Below are 24,153 nucleotides of genomic sequence, written 5' to 3' on the forward strand. Positions count from 1 at the left end.
AGGCCCCTCCCCACTCCTGCTCAGTCCCAGGCCAAGGCCAGGTGGTGGCTATGCAGTCGGGGTGCTCAGCTAGTGGCATAGAAGGCTAAAGCCAACCCCATCTCTGAATACCCCAGTGGGCCCAAGGATAAAGCAGCCTTCCTCAAAAGCAGTTATAGGCCAAGCATGGTGGCTCACACCTGTAGTCTCAGCACTTTGGGAGGCTGAGGTGGGAGAATCACTTGAGCCCAGGGGTTTGAGACCAGCCTGGGTGACACAGTAAGACCCTGTCTCTTAAAAAAAAAAAAAAAAAAAAATTAGTTGGGTGCTGTGGCATGTGCTTGTGGTCCCAGATATGTGGGAGGCTTAGATGGGAGGATTCCTTGAGCCGGGGACTTTAAGGTTGCAGTCAGCTATGACTGTGACATAGCGAGACCCTGTCTCAAAAGAAAACAATTCTTAACAAGCCCACACTTGGGACGGCTACTCTTGTACCAGACCCCAAAAGTCGTGTGCCTGATCCTGACAGCAGACTGCACATATCTGTGGGCAGTCGGCCTGAGAGCCACCACTGAGTGCCTGCAGCGCTGCCCATTTGGCCAAGACTAGCAACTTGCCTGACCTTTTTGGATCTCCTAGGCCCCAGTTCAGGGCCCTGAAACCCATAACCACTGACTGATGGCCCTACCACCTGCTCTCTCTCCTGGCGGCCACAGCAGCAGCAGCAGCAGCAGGACCATCTCTGGTATCACATGAGGTAGGGATCAGATGGCTCTGGGAACAGGCCAGGACTGAGTATGGGGTGGGGGTGGGCAGGAACTCTCTGCAAGCAGGAACTTTCTGACCACCACAGCTACTTAAATGGAACAGGTAATGATGCTGCCTTTTGGACCTGCCTAAAGAGCAGAAGTCATGAAAGACAGAACAGCTAAGGCTGCTGAGGGGGTGAGAGACAGGGACAACCGTGCCTCACTGCAGGGAGGGAGAACCTACTTGATCCTTTGAAGAAGTAATCTGGCAACAGTCTTAAAAGTGACTGCAATTCAAACACTCTAGCCACACGACTCCAGCCCTGGGCATCCTCACAGCATTGTTTACAAAAGCAAATGTCCTTCCAAACTAGGGCAGTTGTATGGGCCACAGCAGACCCCCGGCCCTAAAGACGCTCAGTAAGATAAATTGATAATGTGGAAAAATACTCACGGGATAACATTTGATGATAAAAATAGGATGCAAACTTCTATAAACTTTTGGAAGTGAGGGACATGTCCATTACCTTGAGAGTAGTGATGGTTTCACGGGTTATATGTTAACACTTATCAAATTGTATACTTTAAATATGTGTAGTTTATTGTATATTAATCATAGCTCAATAAAAATGTTTTAAGAACTAAAGGTGACAAATTTTTTTAAAGTTTTCTATACAGCATAATCTGAACTACATACATTATGAGATAAAGAAAACAGACATGAAGTTAAAAAGCTTCTGCAGAGCAAAGTAAATGATCAACAAAGTGAAGAGACAGCCCACAAATGGGAGAAAATATTTGCAAACTACCCATCTGACAAGGGATTAATAACCAGAATATATAAAGAACGCAAACAACTCTACAGGAAAAAAACTAGTAATTCCATCAAAAGATGGGGAAAATATATGAATAGGCATTTCTCAAAAGAAATCATACGAACGGGCCAGGCATGGTGGCTCACGCCTGTAATCCCAGCACTTTGGGAGGCCGAGGCGGGCGGATCACGAGGTCAGGAGATCGAGATCATCCTGGCTAACACGGTGAAACCCCGTCTCTACTAAAAATACAAAAAAATTAGCCTGGCGCGGTGGCGGGCGCCTGTAGTCCCAGCTACTCGGGAGGCAGAGGCAGGAGAATGGCGAGAACCCGGGAAGCGGAGCTTGCAGTGAGCCGAAATCGCGCCACTGCACTCCAGCCTGGGCGACAAAGTGAGACTCCGTCTCAAAAAAAAAAAAAAGAAAAAGAAAAAAAGAAAACATACGAATGGTAAACAGGCATATGAAAAGGTATTCGCTGGGCGCGGTGGCTCAAGCCTGTAATCCCAGCACTTTGGGAGGCCGAGACGGGCGGATCACGAGGTCAGGAGATCGAGACCATCCTGGCTAACATGGTGAAACCCGGTCTCTACTAAAAAATACAAAAAACTAGCCGGGCGAGGTGGCGGGCGCCTGTAGTCCCAGCTACTTGGGAGGCTGAGGCAGGAGAATGGCATGAACCCGGGAGGCGGAGCTTGCAGTGAGTCGAGATCTGGCCACTGCACTCCAGCCTGGGCGACAGAGTGAGACTCCATCTCAAAAAAAAAAAAAAAGAAAAGGTATTCAATGTCACTGGTCATCAGAGAAATGCAAATCAAAACTACAATGAGATATCATCTCACCCCAGTTAAAATGACTTATATCCAAAAGACAGGAAATAACAAATGCTGGCGAGGATGTGGAACAAGGGAACCCCTGTACGCTGTTAGTGGGAATGTAAATTATGATAGTGCAATCACTATCGAGAACAGTTTGGAGGTTCCTTAAAAAACTAAAAATTGGCCAGGTGTGGTGGCTCATGCCTGTAATCTCAGCACTTTGGGACGTCGAGGTGGGAGGATCACCTGAGGCCAGGAGTTCGAGACCAGCCTGGCCAACGTGGCGAAACCCCATCTCTACTAAAAATACCAAAATTAGCAGGGCGTGGTGGTGTGTGTCTGTAATCCCAGCTACTCGGGAGGCTGAGGCAGGAGAATCGCTAGAACTCGGGAGATTGCAGTGAGCCAAGATCATGCCACTGCACTCCAGCCTGGGCAACAAGAGCAAAACTCCGTCTCAAAAAAAAAAAAGCTAAACTAAAAACTGAGCTACCATAAGATCCAGCAGTCCCATTGCTGGGTATATACCTGAAAGAAGGGAAATCAGTATATCGAAGAGATATCTGCATTCCCATGTTTGTTGCAGCACTGTTCACAATAGCCAAGATTTGGAAGCAATCTAAGTGTCCATCAGCAAATGAATAAAGAAAGAAAACATGGTACATATATACAATGGAGTACTATTCAGCCATAAAAAAGAATGAGATCCTGTCATTTGCAACAACATGGATGGAACTGGAGGTCACTATATTAAGTGAAATAAGCCAGGCAGAAAAAGACAAACATTGCATGTTATCACTTACTTGTGAGAGCTAAAAATTAAAACAATTGAACTCATGCAGGCAAAGTATTGGATGGTTACCAGAGGCTTGGAAGGGTAGTGTAGGGCTTGTGGGGAGATGGGGATGGCTAATGGGTACAAAAAAATAGAATTAATAAGACCTATCTGGTAGCAGAACAGGGTGACTACAGGAAATAATAATTGTACATTTAAAAATAACTAAAAGAGTATAACTAGATTGTTTATAACACAAAGGATACATGCTTGAGGGGATGGATACCCCATTTCCCATGATGTGGTTATTATGCATTGCATGCCTGTATCAAAGTATCTCAGGTACCCCATAAATATATATACCCACAAAAATTAAAAATTAAAAATGTAACACAAAGAAAACAGAAAAGAATCACATTTGAAGGGTCATGTTAAAATAACAAGATAGCAGGTGCTTTTCCTTCTTTTTTTTGAGACAGCGTCTTGCTCTGTCACCCAGGCTAGAGTGCAGCGGCATGCAGAGGCCAGCTCACTGCAGCCTCAACCTCCTAGGCTCAAGTGATCCTCCCACATCATCCTCCCTAATAGTGGGACTACAGGTGCACGCCACCATGCCCAGTTAATTTCTATATTTTATTGTAGAGATGGGGTCTCGCCATGTTGCTCAGGCTGGTCTTGAACTCCTGGACTCAAGCAATCCACCCACCTTGGCCTCCCAAAGTGCTGGGATTACAGGTGTGAACCACTGTGCCTGGCCCTCTGTCTCTAAGTTTCTGCTAAAATGTACTTGTAACTTTTATACTGACTACACTTCTAAGTATTAAACTTGTAAAGAAAAGGCCCTGGAGGGGTTTGTTCTTTACAAGATCAGTCAGAAGCTACAAGGGGCCAGGCTGAGGCCAAGGTGTGGGCAGGTACATGCAAGGCCAGATGCTGGGTATGGAGTAGGTGCCAGGTGCTAGCTGGGCATGAATGTGCACCCGCTCCCTGACCTCTGCTCCCTGATTCTCAGAAGGAACTAGCACTGCCTGGAGACAGGAAGAAGCAGACAGAGTATGGAAGGCAGACTCTCTGGCCAGAGATCTTGCAGCCAGGAGCACAGTAAGAACAGAGCCTAAGCCTATCTGTCCAGAGCCCAGGCTCCCTTTCCCTACAACTGCAGCCTCCCTGCTCTGGTCTGGTCCAGCGGAGTGAGGAGGGGCCACCCACCCAGCCATACCTGCTGGTGGCTGCTGGGGGTGCATGGTCAGAAGAGGAAAAGATGCGGTTCAGGTAGTCATTCAGCAGCTTCTCCTGCACAATGCCTGAGCCACAAGTCAGAAGGGAGAAAAGGGCCACATGATCAGTGTAGCTCCTGGCCCCTGCAGGCCCCAGAGACTTCTGGTCTTAGGCCAGCCACAGATGCAGCAAGGCCTGAGGCCTTTGTCCCTTCCTTCTCCTCCCAACAAGAGGAGCCTCCTTCCTTCCCTGCCAGCCCTTACCTGTGACCCTGGATTTCTCAGCATCTGAGGTCAGCCTATAGCTCTTGCGGGAGAAAGACATGCCGGCCCCCTTGGATGCCATCCTTCATCTCTTATGGGCAGCCAGTGGTCCTGGAGGCTGAGCCAGACACAGAGCCTGTCTACTCAGGGCCAGCCAGGGGCCCCCAAACCTGACCTCAGTCCTGCCATGGCAGGAAGGCTTGGGAGCAGGTGAGGCCAGGGGCATGCACACTAACACATAGGGCAGGGGAATGCAGGGGCTCCCAGCTTCCTACACAGGGAGGGTAGCCAGGGTCTAGGCCCATGTGACAGGGACCACTTCTTGTTCTCTAGTGTCCCTGTGCCCAGCACAGGCCTGGGCAGAGAGCAGGTACCAGATACATTTTTGCTGAACCATAACTAAATGTCTCAGCTCTGTGGAAATCAGACCAAAATGTCCAAAGTGAGGTGTCCTGGGGCAGAGCCCCTGTTTCCATCTCAGTTGTAAGCCATCCTGAGTCCAGCTCACAACCAGAAGCGAGAGTCCTACACATTCCCCCAAGTGCAGACCATCACTGGTCTGGTCATCTCTAGCCATAAGTCCCACTTACTCCCCACAAGGCTGGAGGCTCTTTCCTCAGCCCTGGGTTCCTCCCTTCTTTTATCCATGGTCCTGATAGTTCCCCTGTTTCCACTCACACATGGGGCCTCCCACCTCATCCAAGTACCACCTTTGCCCAGCCCTCATGGCAAACTCCACTGGTCCTCCTAGTGCATCTATCCCTCATATCATGTTGCTGCTGCAGCTGCTCCAGAACCTGCACTGAGTCCCTGGTGCTGGTCTCACTGATGTGTAGCTGTGCTGTCCAACACAGCAGCCATCATCCACATGAGGTTACTTAAATTTAAAGTTGTAAAAATTAACAATTAGATTTCTCAGTTGCCTTAGCCACATTTCAAGAGTTCAATGACCGCAAGTGGCTAATGGTTACTTTATTGGACAGCACAAAGGTAGGACATTCCCACCACCATATAAAGTTCTATTAGACAGCGCAGGTCTAGAGTTTCGCTCTGCAGCACTGCCTTAGCCAGCACTCCCTACTCTGCAGCTCAGCCTCTTATCTCACCCCAAACAGACCCTCTACTCCCGCCACAAACCCTTGTGGGTCTGCACCACGCCTGCCCCTCGGGAAGGTGGTTTTCCCGACCTCGGGCCCTCGGTGGGCGTCCGTGATCGGTGCCCCTACACTACCAGAGTAGTTGAAGGTCTGATTAAACGCAGTCATTCATTTGATGAGCAAACCTTCGAGACACCCACTCCGGGTGTCAGTTGCTGAGGACCCAGGTGAGAGACGGACCTTGTCCCCGCCCGGGGACTCCCTGTCACGGCTATCCCATCCAGCCCCGCCGGGGTATTCGGGCTCAAAACCTAACCTACTCCGCCGTCTGGGAGCCCAAGGACAGCGAGGGCGGGGTATGGCTCCCCCAAGTCGCCCCTGCCTGGCCCCAAGCTCCAGAGGACCTGCCAGAACAGCTCCCGCTCGGAGTTTAGCACCATGATCCCTGCGCTGCAGCTGCCCTCGTACTGGACTAGCCTGGACCGCGAAGGGAGCAGCCGGAACCCGCCAGGCTCAGAGCCCAGCCGCCCCTCACTCACCCCGAGCCTCGGCCGCCGCGACCCCGCTCACAACATCCGCCCAACCTCTTGGCTACGGCGTCCGTTCAGGGCCAAATCACGCGCACGCTCGCGCGCAGCGCCTCCAGCCGCGCACGCGCACTGGCCCGAGCCCAGCCTCCGCTAGTGGATCCCCTCCAGGGCCTCCCACAGGGTTGTTCCAGGCCTCAGCTTTGCCGGAAGGCCACACCACCTCCGACCTCCGCCTGCTCTGGGGATGCTCCCAGCCCTGCTGCGGCAGAATGCGAAGTGCTAACCGGAATCCCTAGGCCACTTGTCTCCTACCCATACTTGGAGGCCCCGCTCAGACGGTCCTTAAAACGTCTGAAAGGCCGTTCCTGCCATAGTCCCTGCTACCTGTTACCTCCACCCTTATTTAGTCCTAGTGGACAGCCTCGCTCACCCCTGGGATGACACTTCTGGCGGGTGAGATGGGCCTCCCTGGGCTCTGCAGCCGGGCGTGGGCTGACCTGCCTACAGCTGGGGCCTGATAAGGTGGCAGCAAAAGGGTGGAGGGGAGGCAGTGTTGAAGCTGGGGCAAGTAATTTTCCCCAATTTACAGGGAAAAACTGAAATTCAGAAAAGTTTAATGTCACCCAGGGGCTGGAACCCAGACCTTTAGCAGCTCTCACTTTCACAATGCCCTTGGGCGACTAGGCTGCAGAGGGGTTTCACCCCAACCCCAGGGCACCTCAAGTGTCCCCACCAAACCTTCCTAACACCTGTCCACTTAGTAGGGAGGCCTCTCAGGGGACTAGCTGTAACTGACCCTTGCAACTGACCTATGGGACCTGAGGCCTGGCCCCTCATGGCTCCTGTCACCAGGTCTCAGGTCAGGGTCCAGCAGCCCTGACCTGACATGTGGAGCCAGAGCTACCCAATCCCGTAGGGACAGGTTTCACAACTTCGCGGATGGGGCTGTGGTGGGTCACAGTGCAGCCTCCAGCCAGAAGGATGGAGTGGCTCCCACTCCTGCTGCTTCTGACCCAATGCTTAGGGGTCCCTGGTGAGTGCCTCCCACCCTGATCTCCATCTACCTTCAGGAGGGGGTTGGGCCCATCCTCCTAGGATGAGAAAAAAGCTGGGGAGCCAGAGGCTCAGTGTACATGGGGCAGTGACCTTGGCCTCTTGAGCACAGCTGGGAAGCCCTAGGAACACACATACATTGCCCACTTAGGCCTCTATTAGCACGTCTGCTCTAGCACTGAGGCAGTGTTGGGACCACACAGATGCATGCACACAGCAGGTAGTGACCTCTCCTGAGCCTGATCTACCCCTCTAACCTAGCATATGCCTCTGTGCAGGTGAGAGCCCAGATTTGGTGTCTGAATGCCTAGCCAGGGCCCCTGGCTGGGTAATGTGATGGCTCTGGGCCTTAGCATTCTCATTTGAGAGATGAGATGGGGCAGGCTCCATCACCAACTGCTCTCACAGAGCGTACATGTTAGATCTGAGCCCGGTGCCTGCCACTAAACAGAGGCACCGGTGATAACTACCAAGTCTGGGCCTGCTTCCCAGGGGAAATTTTTTTCACAAGTATCTGTGCAGGGCAGCTAGACTGGCCCTTGAAAGTGCATACAGGGTCCATCCCAGAACTCTTGTAGCTTTGATCCCCTGCATGAACAAAGTGTGGACATACCAATACACATTACTGACATGTATGCCCACCTGACCCGCACCCACTCATGCCCACTCTGCAGGGCAGCGCTCGCCATTGAATGACTTCCAGGTGCTCCGGGGCACAGAGCTACAGCACCTGCTACATGCAGTGGTGCCCGGGCCTTGGCAGGAGGATGTGGCAGATGCTGAAGAGTGTGCTGGTCGCTGTGGGCCCTTACTGGACTGCCAGTGAGTGGCCACTGGGCCTAGATAAGACTGGGGGCAGGGCAGGCTGGGCTGTGGCGTTACCCTGTGCCTTCTCCAGGGCCTTCCACTACAATGTGAGCAGCCATGGTTGCCAACTGCTGCCATGGACTCAACACTCACCCCACACGAGGCTGCGGCATTCTGGGCGCTGTGACCTCTTCCAGAAGAAAGGCGAGTAGGGGTGGAGAGGGACGGGGTGGGAGATAGGGGACCTCAGCCCAAGTTGATCTTCTGTCTCTTGCTCCCAGACTACATACGGACCTGCGTCATGGACAATGGGGTTGGCTACCGGGGCACCGTGGCCACAACCGTAGATGGCCTGCCCTGCCAGGCTTGGAGCCACAAGTTCCCGAATGATCACAGGTGAGACAACCACCTTCCCTCCATCCCGGCCTGGGGCCTTCCCCCGGCACACACTATAGTGCTGTTCTGGGCCCTCAGATACACGCCCACGCTCCGGAATGGCCTGGAAGAGAACTTCTGCCGTAACCCTGATGGCGACCCCGGAGGTCCTTGGTGCTACACAACAAACCCTGCCGTGCGCTTCCAGAGCTGCGGCATCAAATCCTGCCGGGAGGGTAAGCGGCGCCGGGTCAAGCTGGGAGAGTGGAGGGACAAGCCCACGCCCGTCCACCAACCCACTGGCTGTTTGTCTCCAGCCGCGTGTGTTTGGTGCAATGGCGAGGATTACCGCGGCGCGGTGGATCGCACGGAGTCAGGGCGCGAGTGCCAGCGCTGGGATCTCCAGCACCCGCACCAGCACCCCTTCGAGCCGGGCAAGTACGCGCAGGCGGTGTCGGCACCCAGGGGGCCGGGCTAGGGAAGGTCCAGGACTCCAGGGGCAGGGCTCCGTGCAGGGCAATTGGGCGGGGCCAGACAAGCCTGAGTCCCAGGGTCTTGTTCACGCCCCATTACTGCCCCCAGATTCCTCGACCAAGGTCTAGACGACAACTATTGCCGGAATCCTGACGGCTCCGAGCGGCCCTGGTGCTACACTACGGATCCGCAGCTCGAGCGAGAGTTCTGTGACCTTCCCCGCTGCGGTAAGCGGCGGGAACCGGGCCTGGGAGGGTACCTGGGAACCTTGGGAAGGGGAGTGGCTTGACTGGGGAAGGAAGAGGGGCTGGTCGTGACCTGAGAGCATATCCCTTGGAGTACCGTACACCTGCGAAAGGCGGGTTTGGTCCCAGCCCCAGAGGGATCTCAGCTATAGCTCGGGGTCTGACCTATCTCGGTCCATCCAAGGGTCCGAGGCACAGCGCCGCCACGAGGCCACGACTGTCAGCTGCTTCCGCGGGAAGGGTGAGGGCTACCGGGGCACAGCCAACACCACCACCGCGGGCGTACCTTGCCAGCGTTGGGACGCGCAAATCCCGCATCAGCACCGATTTAAGCCAGAAAAATACGCGTGCAAGTGAGGTGGGGGGCGGGTGTTGGGACCTGCTGCCGCGGGTGAGACGGGAGGAGGGTAGTCACGGGCTTAGGGCTGGAGGCTGGCGGGCTAGGACTGAGTGGAGCGCCTGCTTAGAGACCTTCGGGAGAACTTCTGCCGGAACCCCGACGGCTCAGAGGCGCCCTGGTGCTTTACACTGCGGCCCGGCATGCGCGTGGCCTTTTGCTACCAGATTCGGCGTTGTGCGGACGACGTGCGGCCCCAGGGTGAGGCCCAAGCTTGGGGGCTAGAGCCGGGGCTGGAAGCCTGGAACCGGAGGGCCAGGGCGAGGTCTCGGCCTGATGGCTGCCCCCACCCGCCGCAGACTGCTACCACGGCACAGGGGAGCAGTACCGCGGCACGGTCAGCAAGACCCGCAAGGGTGTCCAGTGCCAGCGCTGGTCCGCTGAGACACCGCACAAGCCGCAGTGAGTTCCTGGTGCTCCCGGCCCTGCCAGGGCCCTAACCCCGGGGCGGCATGTTTTGGTGTCTGGTACCAGAGCCTGGAGATGGTTGACACTACTCTGCCACGATTTTGCTCCCGCTCCTAGGTTCACGTTTACCCCTGAACCGCACGCACAACTGGAGGAGAACTTCTGCCGGAACCCAGATGGGGATAGCCATGGGCCCTGGTGCTACACGATGGACCCAGGGACCCCATTCGACTACTGTGCCCTGCGACGCTGCGGTGAGCACTAGTGATGCTTCCCCCGTGACCCTGCCTCAACCCCCACCACCAAAGACTGACTCCCTTAACCCCAGTGAACTTTGTCTTTCAGCTGATGACCAGCCGCCATCAATCCTGGACCCCCCAGGTTAGGAGTTGGGCCAGTTATGGGTCAGGCCCTTTAGCCCACCACATCCACACAGTCTGAGTTTCATCCAGCCCATCCCATCCCACAGACCAGGTGCAGTTTGAGAAGTGTGGCAAGAGGGTGGATCGACTGGATCAGCGTCATTCCAAGCTGCGTGTGGTTGGGGGCCATCCGGGCAACTCACCCTGGACAGTCAGCTTGCGGAATCGGTGAGGCACAACTGCTTGTCTCCCACAGAGAGCAGCTAAGGTTGTGTCCTCTGTAGTTATCCCACTGGGGGTTGGGAATCTATCCCTGCCCCCAGAGGTCCTAGCCAGAAGATGGCAGGTCTAGCATCTGTCCCAGGACTCTGTTCCCTGTCCTAATTCCCCACTCCTCCAGGCAGGGCCAGCATTTCTGTGGCGGGTCTCTAGTGAAGGAGCAGTGGATACTGACTGCCCGGCAGTGCTTCTCCTCCTGGTGAGCCTCCCTTGTGTTTGGGGACCCAGTCTCATCCCACCTTCCCCCTTCCCCAGGCAAGCTAACCAGCCTTGGGGCAATGGACTGAGAGTCACAAATGACCTAACAGAGCCTCTCTCCCAGCCATATGCCTCTCATGGGCTATGAGGTATGGTTGGGCACCCTGTTCCAGAACCCACAGCATGGAGAGCCAGGCCTACAGCGGGTCCCAGTAGCCAAGATGGTGTGTGGGCCCTCAGGCTCCCAGCTTGTCCTGCTCAAGCTGGAGAGGTATGTGTACAACCTGGGAGGGTGTGAGGTGGGACTGGGCCTTGTGGCCTCAGACCCTGAGTGCCCCCATTCTTGCTAAAGATCTGTGACCCTGAACCAGCGTGTGGCCCTGATCTGCCTGCCCCCTGAATGGTATGTGGTGCCTCCAGGGACCAAGTGTGAGATTGCAGGCTGGGGTGAGACCAAAGGTAAGAGCACAGTGCACAGGACTGCTCGTGGCCAGGAAGCCCAGCCTTGGATCTTCCTCCAGGGCCCTCTCCTTCTCCCCATTCGCCTCACTGCAGGTACGGGTAATGACACAGTCCTAAATGTGGCCTTGCTGAACGTCATCTCCAACCAGGAGTGTAACATCAAGCACCGAGGACGTGTGCGGGAGAGCGAGATGTGCACTGATGGACTGTTGGCCCCTGTGGGGGCCTGTGAGGTTGGTGGCAGGGCCTTGGGCCAGCCCTGGGAGGGTATGGGGGGGCTAGAAATGAACTATTTTATCATGAAGGGGGCTAGTCATTGCTGTGGCCCAGGGCCCTCATCAGTTCTCCTACCTGCCAGGGTGACTACGGGGGCCCACTTGCCTGCTTTACCCACAACTGCTGGGTCCTGGAAGGAATTATAATCCCCAACCGAGTGTGTGCAAGGTCCCGCTGGCCAGCCGTCTTCACGCGTGTCTCTGTGTTTGTGGACTGGATTCACAAGGTCATGAGACTGGCTTAGGCCCAGCCTTGACCCCATATGCCTTGGGAAGGACAAAACTTCTTGTCAGACATAAAGCCACTTTTCCTCTTTACGCCTGTACAGATGCTTCTTAGCCTCTGCTTCCAGGAAATGAGTCAGTGACTCCTTGCTAGGGCCTGGGTGGCTTGAGCCCAGCACACCCTGGGCTAGGTGATCTGTCCCTGGGACTACTTTTGCCCATGGGTGCCGTGGAAAGGCAGGGTCTCACTAGTCCCCCAGACATACTCTTGGGAAGGGTGGTGCAGAGTCGTTGCTAATGGAAGGGGCTGCAACAGGGAAGCTAGGCTGGTACAGAGTCCTGGTTGCCAGGACAGGCAGAGGCTAAGCCTCTCACTGTTCCTTCCCTTCTCACACTGGAGGCAGATGAAGCCCTTGTGGCTACCACACCCAGAACCTAGGGTCTCTGCACACCAGGGTGGGAGGTGGTGTTGGGATTGGCTTGGTACAAAGTACCAGCAGGAACCAGGCTCTGTGTCCTAATTTATTATGACTACATAGCCCACATTCCTCTGCCCACGCATCCGTGGAGTCCAGAGCCCAGAAAGCCTCCTGTTGCCCTGCCAGACCTTGGAGCTCCCCAAGAGCGAAGTGTGGCACAGGCTGATCAGCTCATGCAGAATGGCAGGGCTTCAGCTGCCCAAGTGTGTGCGTAGCCAGAGCACAGCATTCATGAAGCTGTCTGACTCCACCTCCACCTCTGATAGTGCGTGGGTGCTTTTGGGATAGAGCAGGAGCCTGTAGAAATTAGTCAGCAACATTTAAGGTTGGAGGGTCCTCCTATGCTCACCTGCCCACCAGCTGCCAGGGCCTTCCTGCTGCACTCACCGAACAGGCACATTCCGGGTCTTGAGGGCACGGTAATACTCCATGCCCTGCTTGAAGGGCACACGCCGGTCCTCCTGGCCCAACATCAGTAACAGTGGTGTCTTCACCTGGGTGTTCGGAGAGGAGTGGGGAGCTGTGTTGAGCTGGGCCCTGGGTTCTGGATGGATGGGCAGCACACAGGGCAAGGAGGGGGCTGCATACCTGAGGGATGTATTTGATGGGCGATTTGTCCAGCATCTCAGCCCACACACTGAGGTCTGGCAGGCAGTCACTGCTGAAAGGAAAGCCAGCCTCCACCACGCACCTGCAAGACACTGAGCTGATGCAGACCCAGGAATTCTAGGCCTGCAGGGCTCCATGAGAATATGAGGTAGAGGAGGGAAGGGCAGGGACCTGTGGTGTATGCCTACCAGTCAGGGATGTCAGTGGAGCCCAACATGGAGGCGATGTTGATCACAGGGTTCCGGGCCACGCAGGCCCTGTAGGTTTCTGGGTACTGACCAATCAAGTGGCAGGAGATGAAGCCACCATGGGAACCACCCATAAGGGCCACATGGCTTGCATCAAAGTGTTCCTCCTGGAGCACCTGTTCCACTGCAAACTGTAGGGTGGGGCAAAGCATGCTGCAGCCAGCTGCCCACTCAGCTGAATGGGGGCATCCCCCTGGCAGCCCATGTTTCAGCCTGTCCAGAAGCCCCAGCCCCTGCTACCTGGACATCCTTCACATCCTGGTGGCCCACATTGCCTGGGAGGGAGAGGATGCTGTCCTGGCCAAAGCCCGTGGAGCCACGATAGTTCACTGAGGGCGGGGAGGGACCAGACAGTGTAGTCAGGCAACATTCCCAGCCCCCTGGACACCCTTTCCACACATCTGTGAAGTAGGCCCTGGGGCCAGCTATACCACAGACTGTCAAGGGGAAGGGACCCAGAGATTTGAGGCTGCCACCGAGTAACCACAGTGCCCTTCCCCTGGAAGTCCCAAGTTAGTCCTTGTTATCACTATGCCACAGAACCAGAGGCTGGGCCCCGGCAGTTCCTGGTAGTGGTTACTAGGTCTGGGCTACAGAAAGTCTTGGAGACTAGAGTGGCACCCATGGTGCTTGTACAAACAGATCCACCCCTCTCACTCCACCACAGTCCTAACAGAGCTGTGGGTCCCTGCTCACTCACCTAGTAGTACCGCAAAGCCCATCTTGCAAAGCATGGCTGGGAACAGCATCCAGGCAGTGACAAAGGATGAATGGGGCCCCCCTGCAGACAGGGAGCAGAGGGTGAAAGGGCCAGCTAGGAGGAGGGCTGGGAGGGCAAGGGCTCTTTAACACCAGATGCCTACCGTGGGGCATAACCACCATGGGCACCTGGGTCTTATCTGGAGGGTTGCAGGGCTGCAGTAGGATTGCTTCAAAGTCAAGGCCAGCTGCAAGGAGAGGGCAGCAGTCAGCAGGGCCAGCCTAGGGGCTTCCCCAACCAAGGGCCCATCTGTAGCTGCAGGTCTGGGGCTGACCTCTGGGTCAGAGACCTGGCCAAGGTAGTCCACACCATGACACATGGACCCCAGAAGTCTCATGCTTCTTCTGCCCTCGTCAGGGAGCCCCACCCTGCAGGGACAGCATTCAGGATGAGGTGTGGTCACTGAGACTTGTATGAGGCCTATTTTCTTTGGACCTGGGTCTTCCCACCACACATGATTTGGCCTGGTGGAGCCCAGGTGATACCCAGAGCAGGCGCTCAGATGTCTAGATGCTACTTCCCATGCCCATCCACAAGAGGAACAGAAAACCTCTTAGAGGTCATCCCCAGAAACCCCACAATGCGAGACAGGAGGTAGCAAAGGTCACCGCAGAGGCTTTGTGCTGGGGAACCTGGAGAAGACATTCCTCTGCCCCTGGCCCAGCTCACCATACTGCACATTCTCTTGCTCTGGGGGTGGCTGTAGCACTCGGATGCCCCAGTGGATGTCAGGAATGGGCTCGGCCTCCTCCAGGGACACCCACAACACTGACTGCTCCTTCCCTGCAGAAGGCAGGAACCCAACTTTCTGCCAAGGGGAAGGAATATGTCACAGGTGGCCTGGCTGCCTCCCTGCCCTTCCCTTTTGCCCACAGTGGGAAATAGGCAGCTCTCACTATGCTGGGCCCTCCACCCACCTCCAGAGGGTATAGCATGGCTTCCTGTTGTGGGATGGTATATACGAAGGTATTCACACTCATACAATCACACACAGGCACACCCTTCCCTCCTCAGCTTTTAGGCTCTGTTGTCTCCTTAGATCTGTAATACCAGGACTGGGTACTTCCCCAGGCACCTTGTTCTGTACAGAGCAGATTCTAGCCTAGTAGTTCGTCCCTGTGAGTGCCAAACCCTCATGGACCATGCCAAGCTGGGCCTGTGTCTTGGCCCATCTGTATGCTGACCAGCCATGGTCAGACTCAGGGGCCAATTCCCTGACCTGGTGAGCTTGGCCTGCCCAGACCCTCTGCCTCCACGGCCTGGGACCCACCGACACTCACCAGGGTTGGAGGTAGGCTGGGTGTGGAAAACTGTGCCACCATGAGGTCCCGGTCAATTGTGAGCAGCTTCCAGCTCCCACCTGACCCTCCTGGAAAAGGCAGATGCCACTAAGTGCTTAGCAGGAACCATCACCTTTCTTACCTGCTTCTCTTTAACAGAGTCCCAGGCTGGAGATTCTATGGAAAGATGCCCAAGAAGGTGTCCAACTGCACATGGCCCTGGATGAGCCTCCTGCTCTCAGTCCCTTGTTCATCTGACAGACACTGGCTGGGCTGGGAACTGCCAGACCTTGAGATACATCAGACCATGCAGACACATCTGCCTGTCCCTTGGTGGCTGCTGTGTGCAGGGTGGCAGCTGGGACCGGGGAGTGTGCTGATTTGGGGCAGTGGTGTCCAAGCAGATTCTGAAGCAGTTGTACAATGAGATGTAGCTTTGGAATAATATTTTGGTAGCTTTGTGGAGGAGCGGGTACAGTCAGGTCAGGTGGAGGACTCAAAACACATCTCAAGGGCAGAATCACCAGGCCTAAGTATGGGGAAGATGCAGGAGTCAACACTGGGCTTTTCCTGGGCCCTGAGGTGGCAGAGCTGCCTCTGCCTGAGACAGGCACCCAAGGTTTGCAGAGGGAGAAAGATGACTCTGGCAGATCTTGGTAAGAGAGAGTTTTGTGGGTTTTAGGAGCAGAGGTAGGGGCCATGCTGAGGCTGGGCCAGGACACATGAAGCAGAGTTAAGTGCTAAAGGGCAGTAGAGCAGGGAAGCTAGTCTGTTGGTTGGGTAAGGGTCTGCACGGACAGGGCCTTTGGGGACCTGTTAGTAAAGGCTGTGGAACAGTCAGTGGTGCTGAGTGGCTGAGAATGCCATCACTGCCCCACATGCTGGAGCTCCAGTCCCCCACTGCCTGGCAGGCCTGCTCACCAGCCCTGTCCTTACCACCATCCCCAAAGCCTTGCTCACCAGCTGTGAGGGAGGTCACGGTGCCCACTTGGGTGTCCACAGCAAACAGGTCCTGAAGCAGAGGGGAGGCCACATGTGGGACCACATCCAAGAGTACTCCCTCTACCTATGGGTCCCTCCCCTACCTCCTCTCTACCATCTTGGAGAGCCCTGGCCAGACCAAGGCTGTGGACAGCTATGGTGATGGTTACTCAGTGCAGTAGGGAGTAGCGTGAGGGCTTGGGTTCAAATCCCAGCACCATCACAACTTGCTGGGTGGCCCTGGGCAAAGTAAGGAATGGCTTTGAGCCCCTTTGAGTTGGCACGAGCACCAAATATCACATCCAAAAGGAGCCTGGCACACTGTGGGTGCCTTTACTCCATCCCTGGGGGAAGGGCTCAGTCCTGTCCCCATCAGCTGCCATTACAGAGTGTTCAGGGACCCACCCCAGTGGCAGTCCCCTTGACCCCCAGCTAGAAATGCCTGGGAGGGGTTGCATCTCTGCCTCAGATGAAAAGGCCTGAGTTCTGCTGTGGTGTACCAGGCCAGCCTGTCCCTTCCAAGAGAAATGAGTCCAGGATGCGCAGGCAGGGTTTTAAGGGGCTGATGAGACTTTGTGGCTGGGCATTTCACCCAGGGGCATGCACGTGCTATGTCTCAGGGGCGCAGGGCTCCTGGGGGTTGACCACAGGGGCTGCCCCTCAACACCATCAGTGTCCCTCACCTGCCGGCTGCGCTGAGCCGAGTCAAAGACCACTCTCTGGCTGTCAGCTGACCAGCATCCCAGAGGCAGAAGGCTGCAGTAGATCCCAGAGAAGTTCTCTGTAAAGACAGGAGGGCTGGGGCTGCATCCAGCAGTAGAGGTAGGGAGGGTCAAGTCTACAAGGCAGGCTAGGGTACTGGGGAATTCACCCAGGGCCCTGCTCAGGCACCAGTCGGGCCCCTGCAGCTTGTGGCACACATGGGGGCACCCTACGTGATGAGGAACTGCCTGAGTGGTGGCTGAGGGGCAGAGGCCTCTGAGGACCCAGAGAGGCACAGCTCAAGAGCTCCAGAGAGAAACCGTGGGTGCTGAGAGGAAAAGCACTTGCTCTCCTGAGTTGCTTCAGTTGAGCCCAGGTAGGTACCAGGTGCTTTAACCAAGATATCATTTGTCTGTCTTATCTCCACTGTGGTGCTTAGCACAGCGTCTGGCACAGGGGGCTCAGTAAATCCTACCCTTTAATATCATCACTCACTTAACGCTCACTATAATCCTATGAGGCAGGCAGACATAATCACCCCTCCACGAAGAAATGGGAGCTCAGGGAGGCCAGGACCCTGTCCGAGGACATAGCTAATTTAGGGCAGAGCTGGGATTCATACTACGTTCCCACCACTGCATCCCTGCAACCCAAAGAGAAGACAAAGAGGCTATCGCTCATCTACTGAACTCCTGGAACTGGCCGGGTGGCCTGAGAAAACAAGAGACTCATCCTTGAGATGTTCCAGGAGAATCCAAGCAGAGCTATGAACACTCAAGACAGGAGTCTCTCAGACAAGAGCCACCCTCCTGAAGACCCAGCTGACTTCACAGCTGGACAAAGGTTGCTGGGGTTAGGATGGCGGACAGGATAATATCATGCCCTTGGGTCCAGAGCCTCTCAAGTGTGACATTCCAACCTAGTGCACTTCCTGAGACCCACTCGAAGGAATCATGGTTTTGGTTTGAACCAGCCATTGGAAAAATAAGAAAAATCTAATTATGACCTGCAGCACAGGAAATAACACATCATCAGCTTGGGCCACTCTGATCTCAGCTTGGTCCTACAACTCCTTGCTATCGAATTGTTCCCTATGGTGACAGCCCCACTCCCTGAGGATGCTGGGCATAGGGCTGGCCCAGCAGGGAGGGAGGGCCCTCAGAAGGAACCTAGGAAAGAAGAACGGGGCGGGATGCAACAGATGGCAGGAAAGCAGAGCTACAGGCCCCACTGCACCCACCCAGCCAGGTATGCCTTACCTCCCAGCTGCCGAGGCACAATGTCTACCACCACTGAGGTAACCTTGGTATACCAGTCATACTGCAAGAGAACACAATGGTCAGGCCCAGTAGCGGACAGGCAGTTCCCTTAGGGCACAGTGCCCCGTGCCTATCCCCTTTTGCCTCAGGTAGCCCCAGGAGAGGAGGGAACTGGAATGAGCCTGATATATCTCTTTTCTGGTGACCTGGACCAGATGCCCAAGGGGCCTCAGATAGGCATGTCCCTCTGACTTTTACTAGGGGCTCAGAGCTCTTCCTGGGGAGGGTCTGGGATTGTGTAACTCCCCACTATATCCCAGCCCCTTGCACAGCCTGGTTACATGCAGTTGAGAGCCAAGGGGAGGAGCATTCTTGCAGATCAGCATTCTCTCAAGGTGGCATGCCCCAACAGTGCAAAGCTCTCCATGGCAGCACTCTCAACCTCTAGGCCCTGCCTTGAGAGGACAGGCAGAACTCACACTGCTGCTGCACTGAGGACAGAAGGGCACCTACTGAGGGCCCATGGGGAGATGATGCTGGCCCTTCAGCTCTCATCCACCATCCCAACTTCTTGCTGACCATCCTCCCATCCCCGCCACCTCCAGCTCACCAGGCACAGCTGGCTGCACTGATGATGGGGGATCAGAGATGGGTACTGCAGGTAGACAATGCGACATTGGTCTGGGCTCAGCCGGGGAGAAGAGACAGCCAGGGAATCATCTGAGAGGAGCTCTGGGCCAGATGGAAACAAGAGCATCACGCAGGCTGGCAGGGCCAACATGTGTCAGCAAAGCACAGGTGGGCATCAGCCACTTACCACACTTCCCCCCGATGAGGTCCACATAGTATAGGGCTGACCTGGAACCGCGAGACAGACATTCAGTCTCAAGGCCAGCTGGGCTGCAAGGTCCCTTGCCTTGCCCCACTCCCTCACCTGCGATTGGTGCAAAAGCGGATGCCCAACCGGAAGGGCTCATGCCACCAGCCCACAAACACCACACCAGCATCTCCAGGGGCCCAGAATGCCTGCAAACAAGATCACAGGGCAGAAGTGAGCAAGGGGTGGTAGCTGAAGAAGGGCCCCAGACTCCAGGAGGGACATAGGCTGTTGCTGCTGACCTGTCCAGGGGACACATTCTCAGGGACCCCCTCAAGCACAGAGATGTTGCCACTCTCGACATCCAGCACGCAGAGCACAGGGATGCTTTTGGAAACCATGTTTTCTCCCCAGTCTTCGTAAAACACAAACTGATCCCCCTGAGAACACAAGATACTCAATGCCCAGCCTGTCTATAGGACCTGCTCTGCTTCCTAGAAGCTAGTGCCTCCCCAGGTCTGACAAGCACAGTATGGGAAGGGAGCACAGTGAGCCCCAAGGCTGCCCTGCTGGGCCTTCGTGGATTGACCACGAGCACCTTGATGGGTTGGTCTGGCTTCTTCAGCCTGGCTATCTCATCATCGCTGGCACTGACGTCCAAGGCTTTGGTCTGAAAGAAGGACTCGGCCTTGGGGCGCTTCCTCTCTGCCACATACAACAAGTGTGTCTCCGAGTGCGACCAGGACAGGCAGCCAAAACAGTCTGGGTGCAGGGAGGGCCAATCAGTGGGGGGCCCAGGGCTACGGCTACCCCTCCTGTCCACCCTGCCTGCTCACCAGCCAAATGCCTCACCATCCTCATAAACAGGCCCATGTTTCTCCAGCGCTGATAGGTTGAAACTCTTGAGCTTCCGGTTCTTCTCCCAGACCTGAGGACATCTGGGCATTAGGCTGTTTGCCCGCTAACAGAGCCTTATCTGTGGGGCAGAGCCTCTCTCTAGTCACCCACTACCTGGTTCCATGTAGACTCACCTCCAGGAACTGCTTCTCTTCCCCAGGGCCCGTGCCTCCAGCCTTGCGCAGCACAGCTTTCATGCTGCCTGAAGGAGACTCTCTGCTCAGCAGTCTGTGGACATGGGGTAGCATAGGTCAGGAGTATCTTGCAATAACCCCTTCCTGCTCCCTTACTGGGCACCACCTCTTAGGAGAGATTCTTGAGGCTCTGGCCCCACACCAGCTTCTGGAGCACCTTGCCTTTCCTCCCTGAGGCAGAGACTCTACTCTCCCCAGCTCCCCAGGCCACCACAGGCTCTAGTCCAGGTGAGTTTGGAGCAAGCCTCCGGTGCTTATCAGGCCATGTCACCAGAAACTGAATGAGCTCCCAAGGGGGCAAGAATCTGGCTCCTGGCCTCCCTTCTAGGCACATGGTGGGCATTCACAAAAGACTTGCATTGCAGACGCTGTGGCCTTGCTCACAAGATTCCTTCCTCAAACTTACTCCCCCCGGGTCTCCACACTGTTGCCTGCAGGTCCGGCAAACACCACTGAGTCCCCGTCATGGAACACCAGGTATTGGCGGCAGAATCGAATGTTCTCCATGCGTTCCAGGTCCCTCTGGGTCCACTCTGTGAGGGGAGGCATGAGGCTGCTCACCTTGTCTTGGCTACTCCTGGCTACTGCCCCCCAACCCACCTGACCCAGGAAGGCCTAGATCTTCCTCAGTCTCTCAATCTGTCTCCAGACACTGACACCCTGGCTGCGGGCTGGACAACACTTGTCCACAACCCTAGTCCAGGCCTCCAGAGCCTGAGCTGACAGCCTCTTTGAGAGAACCGCCTAGTAACCCCAGCACCCACCCTGGAATCTTGAGGGCAGCCTGGCATGTGTATGGGATGGAGTGTTGGCGGAGAACCCTACAAAGTCCACGCCCTGAGCCCAGGTTTGAATTCTACCCCTACACCATCATCTCGTGCACTCATGGGCACCATCCGATAACGCCCCGCACGCCCCCGCCTCCCCACACACCTGTGTGCAGGGACCTGTGGGAGTGTATCCTCCAAGTACAGGCCGGCTCCCCATACACCCTTACACACTGTCAAGCAGCGAGCCCTCCACACCCGCTTCCTTCCCACCCCAGTGCGCGACCCCGTCGCCAGCCAGTTCCCCTTCGCACACACACCAGTGTGCACCGTCCGGTACTGGCCGCCGTACTGTGTGGTGACCTCCGGGCCCAGGCAGGCGGCGCTCAGCGCGGGCTGGCGGCTAAGGCCCCGATACAGAGCCGCCGCCTCCTCGGGCTCGCTCAGCAGCACCTGCGCAGGGGACACACCAGGGTCAGGCCCGGCCCGGGCTGCAGGGACCACGGGGACCGCGGGCCGAGCCCTCACCTGACGTTCCATAGTCTCCTCTCTGCCGCCTGAGCGAGGCGGGGCGGGGGGGTGCTCGCGCCCGGAAGTGAGGCTTCCGGGGGCGGAGCCTGGGACCGCCCGGGCTGTCTCCGCCCCTGCCCTGCGGCAATCTGGGAGGGGGGGCTTTCGGCGAATAGGCGAGAACCGTTGGCAAGGGGCGGGCCTTGATGGTGAGAGGACCCGGCCTGGCAGCGAGAAGTCCCGGGTGGAGAGAGCAGGGGCGTCGAGAGGAGGAGCTGGCCTTCCAGGGGCGGACTAGTCAAGTGGGGGGCGGGGCCGTGGGCCGAGTCCCGGGCCTCTTACCGAGGGGCGAGGCGTAGGATCTCGGAGGAGAGAGGGCGGCCCTGTGGAAGCGGAACCCGGGAGCCGGGCTTCGGGGGGGGTGGTAGAAGGGCCTACTAGAGAAGCGGGTGAGACAGGACTGCGAGGCGGAAGCAGCGCGGTCGGACGGGCATGGCCCGAGCACCTGAAGGGCGAGGCCCGAGGGGAATGGGACCAATGAGTCTCTGAGGATGAAGGGCGAGGCCGGCGGGTCCAGAGTGGAGCCCCGCGAGGAATGAGGAGCCGGGAGCCCGTGAGGGTGAGGGCGGGGAGGGGGGAACCGGCCGCATCGTGGATCTCCCGCGGCTCTGGGGCTGACTGTAGGGTTCTTTCGGGTCCACTACGAGCCGACATTCACTAGACAGTGCCAGGCCCTGCCCTGGAGGGACTCCCAGGCAGACGAAGAAGAGAAAGGCCAGAGTCCGGGCGGAGGGCGCAAAGCAAAGCCCTGGGGTGCGGGGCAGAGGGGCGAGTGCCAATTCTCAGGGTGCTGCCTGGGCTTATCAGTCACCAGGCCTGCCGCAAGAGCTATCTATCCCCGCAGCCTTTACCCACCCTTCTCAGTGGCTCCTTGTTGGGGACTGTGAGCCGGTGGGTTCCTTCCCCTCCTCCCCAGGCCTCAACCTGAGCTCTTGGGTGTGGGGACCCTGGTGGGCTCAGACTCCACCAAGGTCCAGGGAGCTTCCTGTGGAAAGAACCTAGGCAGGCAGGCTTCCTGTGCACGTGGCACAGGATTGGCTGGGCTAAGGTGCCAGCAGAGATCAGGAGAGGCTGGACAGTAAGGATGTCCCCTCCATATACCTGAGTCTGGCTGGTCTTCCACATTCAGGGCCCTGGCTCCCTGCTCCATGGTGTGCTTGTGATTGAGAGTCCACCTGTCTGGCCTGCAGCTTCCCCTTTCCCATCAGCCGCATCATTACTTACTCAAGATTACTAGTTAAGTTAAAAAAAAGAGTCCTGGCCGGCCGGGCACGCTGGCTCACGCCTGTAATCCCAGCACTTTGGGAGGCCAAGGCGGGCGGATCACGAGGTCAGGAGATCGAAATCATCCTGGCTAACATGGTGAAACCCCGTCTCTACTAAAAATACAAAAAATTAGCTGGGTGTGGTGGCAGGCGCCTGTAGTCCCAGCTACTCGGGAGGCTGAGGCAGGAGAATGGCGGGAACCTAGGAGGCGGAGCTTGCAGTGAGCCGAGAATGGTGCCACTGCACTCCAGCCTGGGTGACAGAGTGAGACTCTGTCTCAAAAAAAAAAAAAAAAGTTCCGGCCGGGCGCGGTGGCTCATGCCTATAATTCCAGCACTTTGGAGGGCCGAGGCGGGTGGATCACCTGAGGCCAGGAGTTCAAGACCAGCCTGGCCAACACGGTGAAACCCTGTCTCTACTAAAAATACAAAAATTAGTGGAGTGTGGTGGCATGCGCCTGTGATCCCAGCTACTTGGGAGGCTGAGGCAGGAGAATCTCTTGAACCTGGGAGGTCGAGGTTGCAGTGAGCCGAGATCGTGCCATTGCACTCTAGCCTGGGCAACAAGAGTGAAACTCTGTCTCAAGGGAAAAAAAAAGAGTACCAACTTTCTGACGCCACTGCATTTGTGAGTATGTACAGGACTGTATCAAGGCCAGAAACAGGAGTAGAACGAGTGGCCCCAGCCACCAGTTTGGGTGGAAAGATTGGAAACTAGGCTGTTCATCAAGCATTGTTTATGATAGGAACACTGGGAACATAGCACCTGTTCCTAAGGTTGTGTGTGGTAGACTGGCTACGAACTCATGTATCTCTCTGGAGGTTGAGCGCTGGCAGACGAACATTTAAGTACCTGAAATAAACATGTGGAAATAAACAGAAAGCTAGAAAACAGGATATATTGCACCTTCTGGCTTCGGTTTAAAATGAAGACTGGAACAACAAACAGGAAAGAAGGACATGCATCAAGATGTTAACTCTGGGGAGAGGGCCAGAGGTGGAGCTGGGATTCTTGTTTATCTGTGTTTAAAAAAAAAAAAAATCTAACAACTCTGGGTGACTTTGGTAAGGAGGTACTCCTGACCATCTGAGGAAGGCCTAAGGTCTGGCAGCCAGCAAGAGTTTGGGGGTCGGAAAAATCAGAGAAAGGCAGAGAGGTGTAGGGCTTGTTGGCAGCACCAGGGGGCAGCATTTGTTCACTGCCTCCGTGGAACCACAGGAACACACAGAAAGCTGTGTGTGCAGCCAACACACCTAAAGGCCATGGAGGTGCTGTCCCTTAACAGCCTGCGCACTGACTGCCTGCTCCAGGTCCAAGCTTGGGACCTCCCCTTGGGCACCTTTGTGGAGGGCCCATTGTCTTTGGATGGCTTGGTGTGGACTCAGCCCCATGCTGTGCCAGCACTTCTGCAACTCTGTCCATCCTTTTCCCTTTAACCATGGACAGGATTGTCGCAAATTTGGGGATTTGCTCCTTCAGCTAAGCCTTCCCACTTGAGAAAGCATTCCAGAAACAGTCTG

At 56.1% G+C, this 24,153-nt stretch overlaps 3 protein-coding genes across 6 annotated transcripts in view; 1 reads left to right on the forward strand and 2 right to left on the reverse strand.

Moving 5' to 3' along the window:
- Positions 1-6,361, reverse strand: part of RNF123 (ring finger protein 123) — a 33,911-nt gene extending 27,550 nt beyond the window's left edge. The window contains exons 1-3 of one of the 2 annotated variants that reach the window (XM_025374097.1): positions 6,254-6,361; positions 4,618-4,735; positions 4,356-4,440 (exon numbers count right to left, since the gene is read on the reverse strand). In XM_025374097.1, the coding sequence (XP_025229882.1) occupies positions 4,356-4,440; positions 4,618-4,699 (167 nt within the window). In that variant the 5' untranslated portion in view covers positions 4,700-4,735; positions 6,254-6,361. Of the gene's footprint in view, positions 1-4,355; positions 4,441-4,617; positions 4,736-6,034 lie in introns of both variants that reach the window. The other variant, XM_025374101.1, reaches the window with a different exon arrangement.
- Positions 6,362-6,878: 517 nt separating this feature from the next.
- MST1 (macrophage stimulating 1) lies at positions 6,879-11,905 on the forward strand. The gene is made up of 18 exons (XM_025374140.1): positions 6,879-7,277; positions 7,972-8,119; positions 8,196-8,308; positions 8,386-8,500; positions 8,579-8,715; positions 8,797-8,917; positions 9,062-9,180; positions 9,383-9,551; positions 9,666-9,796; positions 9,895-9,997; positions 10,121-10,257; positions 10,349-10,384; positions 10,473-10,593; positions 10,766-10,843; positions 10,967-11,113; positions 11,195-11,301; positions 11,398-11,537; positions 11,663-11,905. Exons 1-18 carry the CDS (start codon positions 7,184-7,186, stop codon positions 11,822-11,824), a joined length of 2,178 nt encoding a protein of 725 aa, XP_025229925.1. The 5' UTR covers positions 6,879-7,183; the 3' UTR covers positions 11,825-11,905.
- Positions 11,906-12,308: 403 nt separating this feature from the next.
- APEH (acylaminoacyl-peptide hydrolase) lies at positions 12,309-21,906 on the reverse strand. Of its 3 annotated transcripts, none has more exons than XM_025374122.1 (22): positions 21,326-21,906; positions 21,118-21,250; positions 20,437-20,563; positions 19,971-20,064; positions 19,792-19,867; positions 19,538-19,701; positions 19,242-19,379; positions 19,057-19,148; positions 18,940-18,980; positions 18,733-18,854; positions 18,123-18,183; positions 16,845-16,942; positions 16,141-16,192; positions 15,181-15,269; positions 14,570-14,708; positions 14,004-14,087; positions 13,841-13,921; positions 13,381-13,469; positions 13,081-13,271; positions 12,872-12,989; positions 12,671-12,777; positions 12,309-12,580 (listed from the first exon to the last, which is right to left on the reverse strand). In XM_025374122.1, exons 1-22 carry the CDS (start codon positions 21,335-21,337, stop codon positions 12,475-12,477), a joined length of 2,214 nt encoding a protein of 737 aa, XP_025229907.1. In that variant the 5' UTR covers positions 21,338-21,906; the 3' UTR covers positions 12,309-12,474. The 3 variants fall into 3 exon arrangements, with proteins under 3 accessions (XP_025229907.1, XP_025229899.1, XP_025229913.1); XM_025374128.1 differs by having other exon boundaries at positions 12,313-12,580; positions 12,872-12,974; XM_025374114.1 differs by having other exon boundaries at positions 12,872-12,974; positions 21,118-21,342.
- Positions 21,907-24,153: the final 2,247 nt, after the last annotated feature.

Source organism: Theropithecus gelada, chromosome 2, assembly GCF_003255815.1.
Source record: "Theropithecus gelada isolate Dixy chromosome 2, Tgel_1.0, whole genome shotgun sequence".
Lineage (NCBI taxonomy): Eukaryota > Metazoa > Chordata > Mammalia > Primates > Cercopithecidae > Theropithecus > Theropithecus gelada.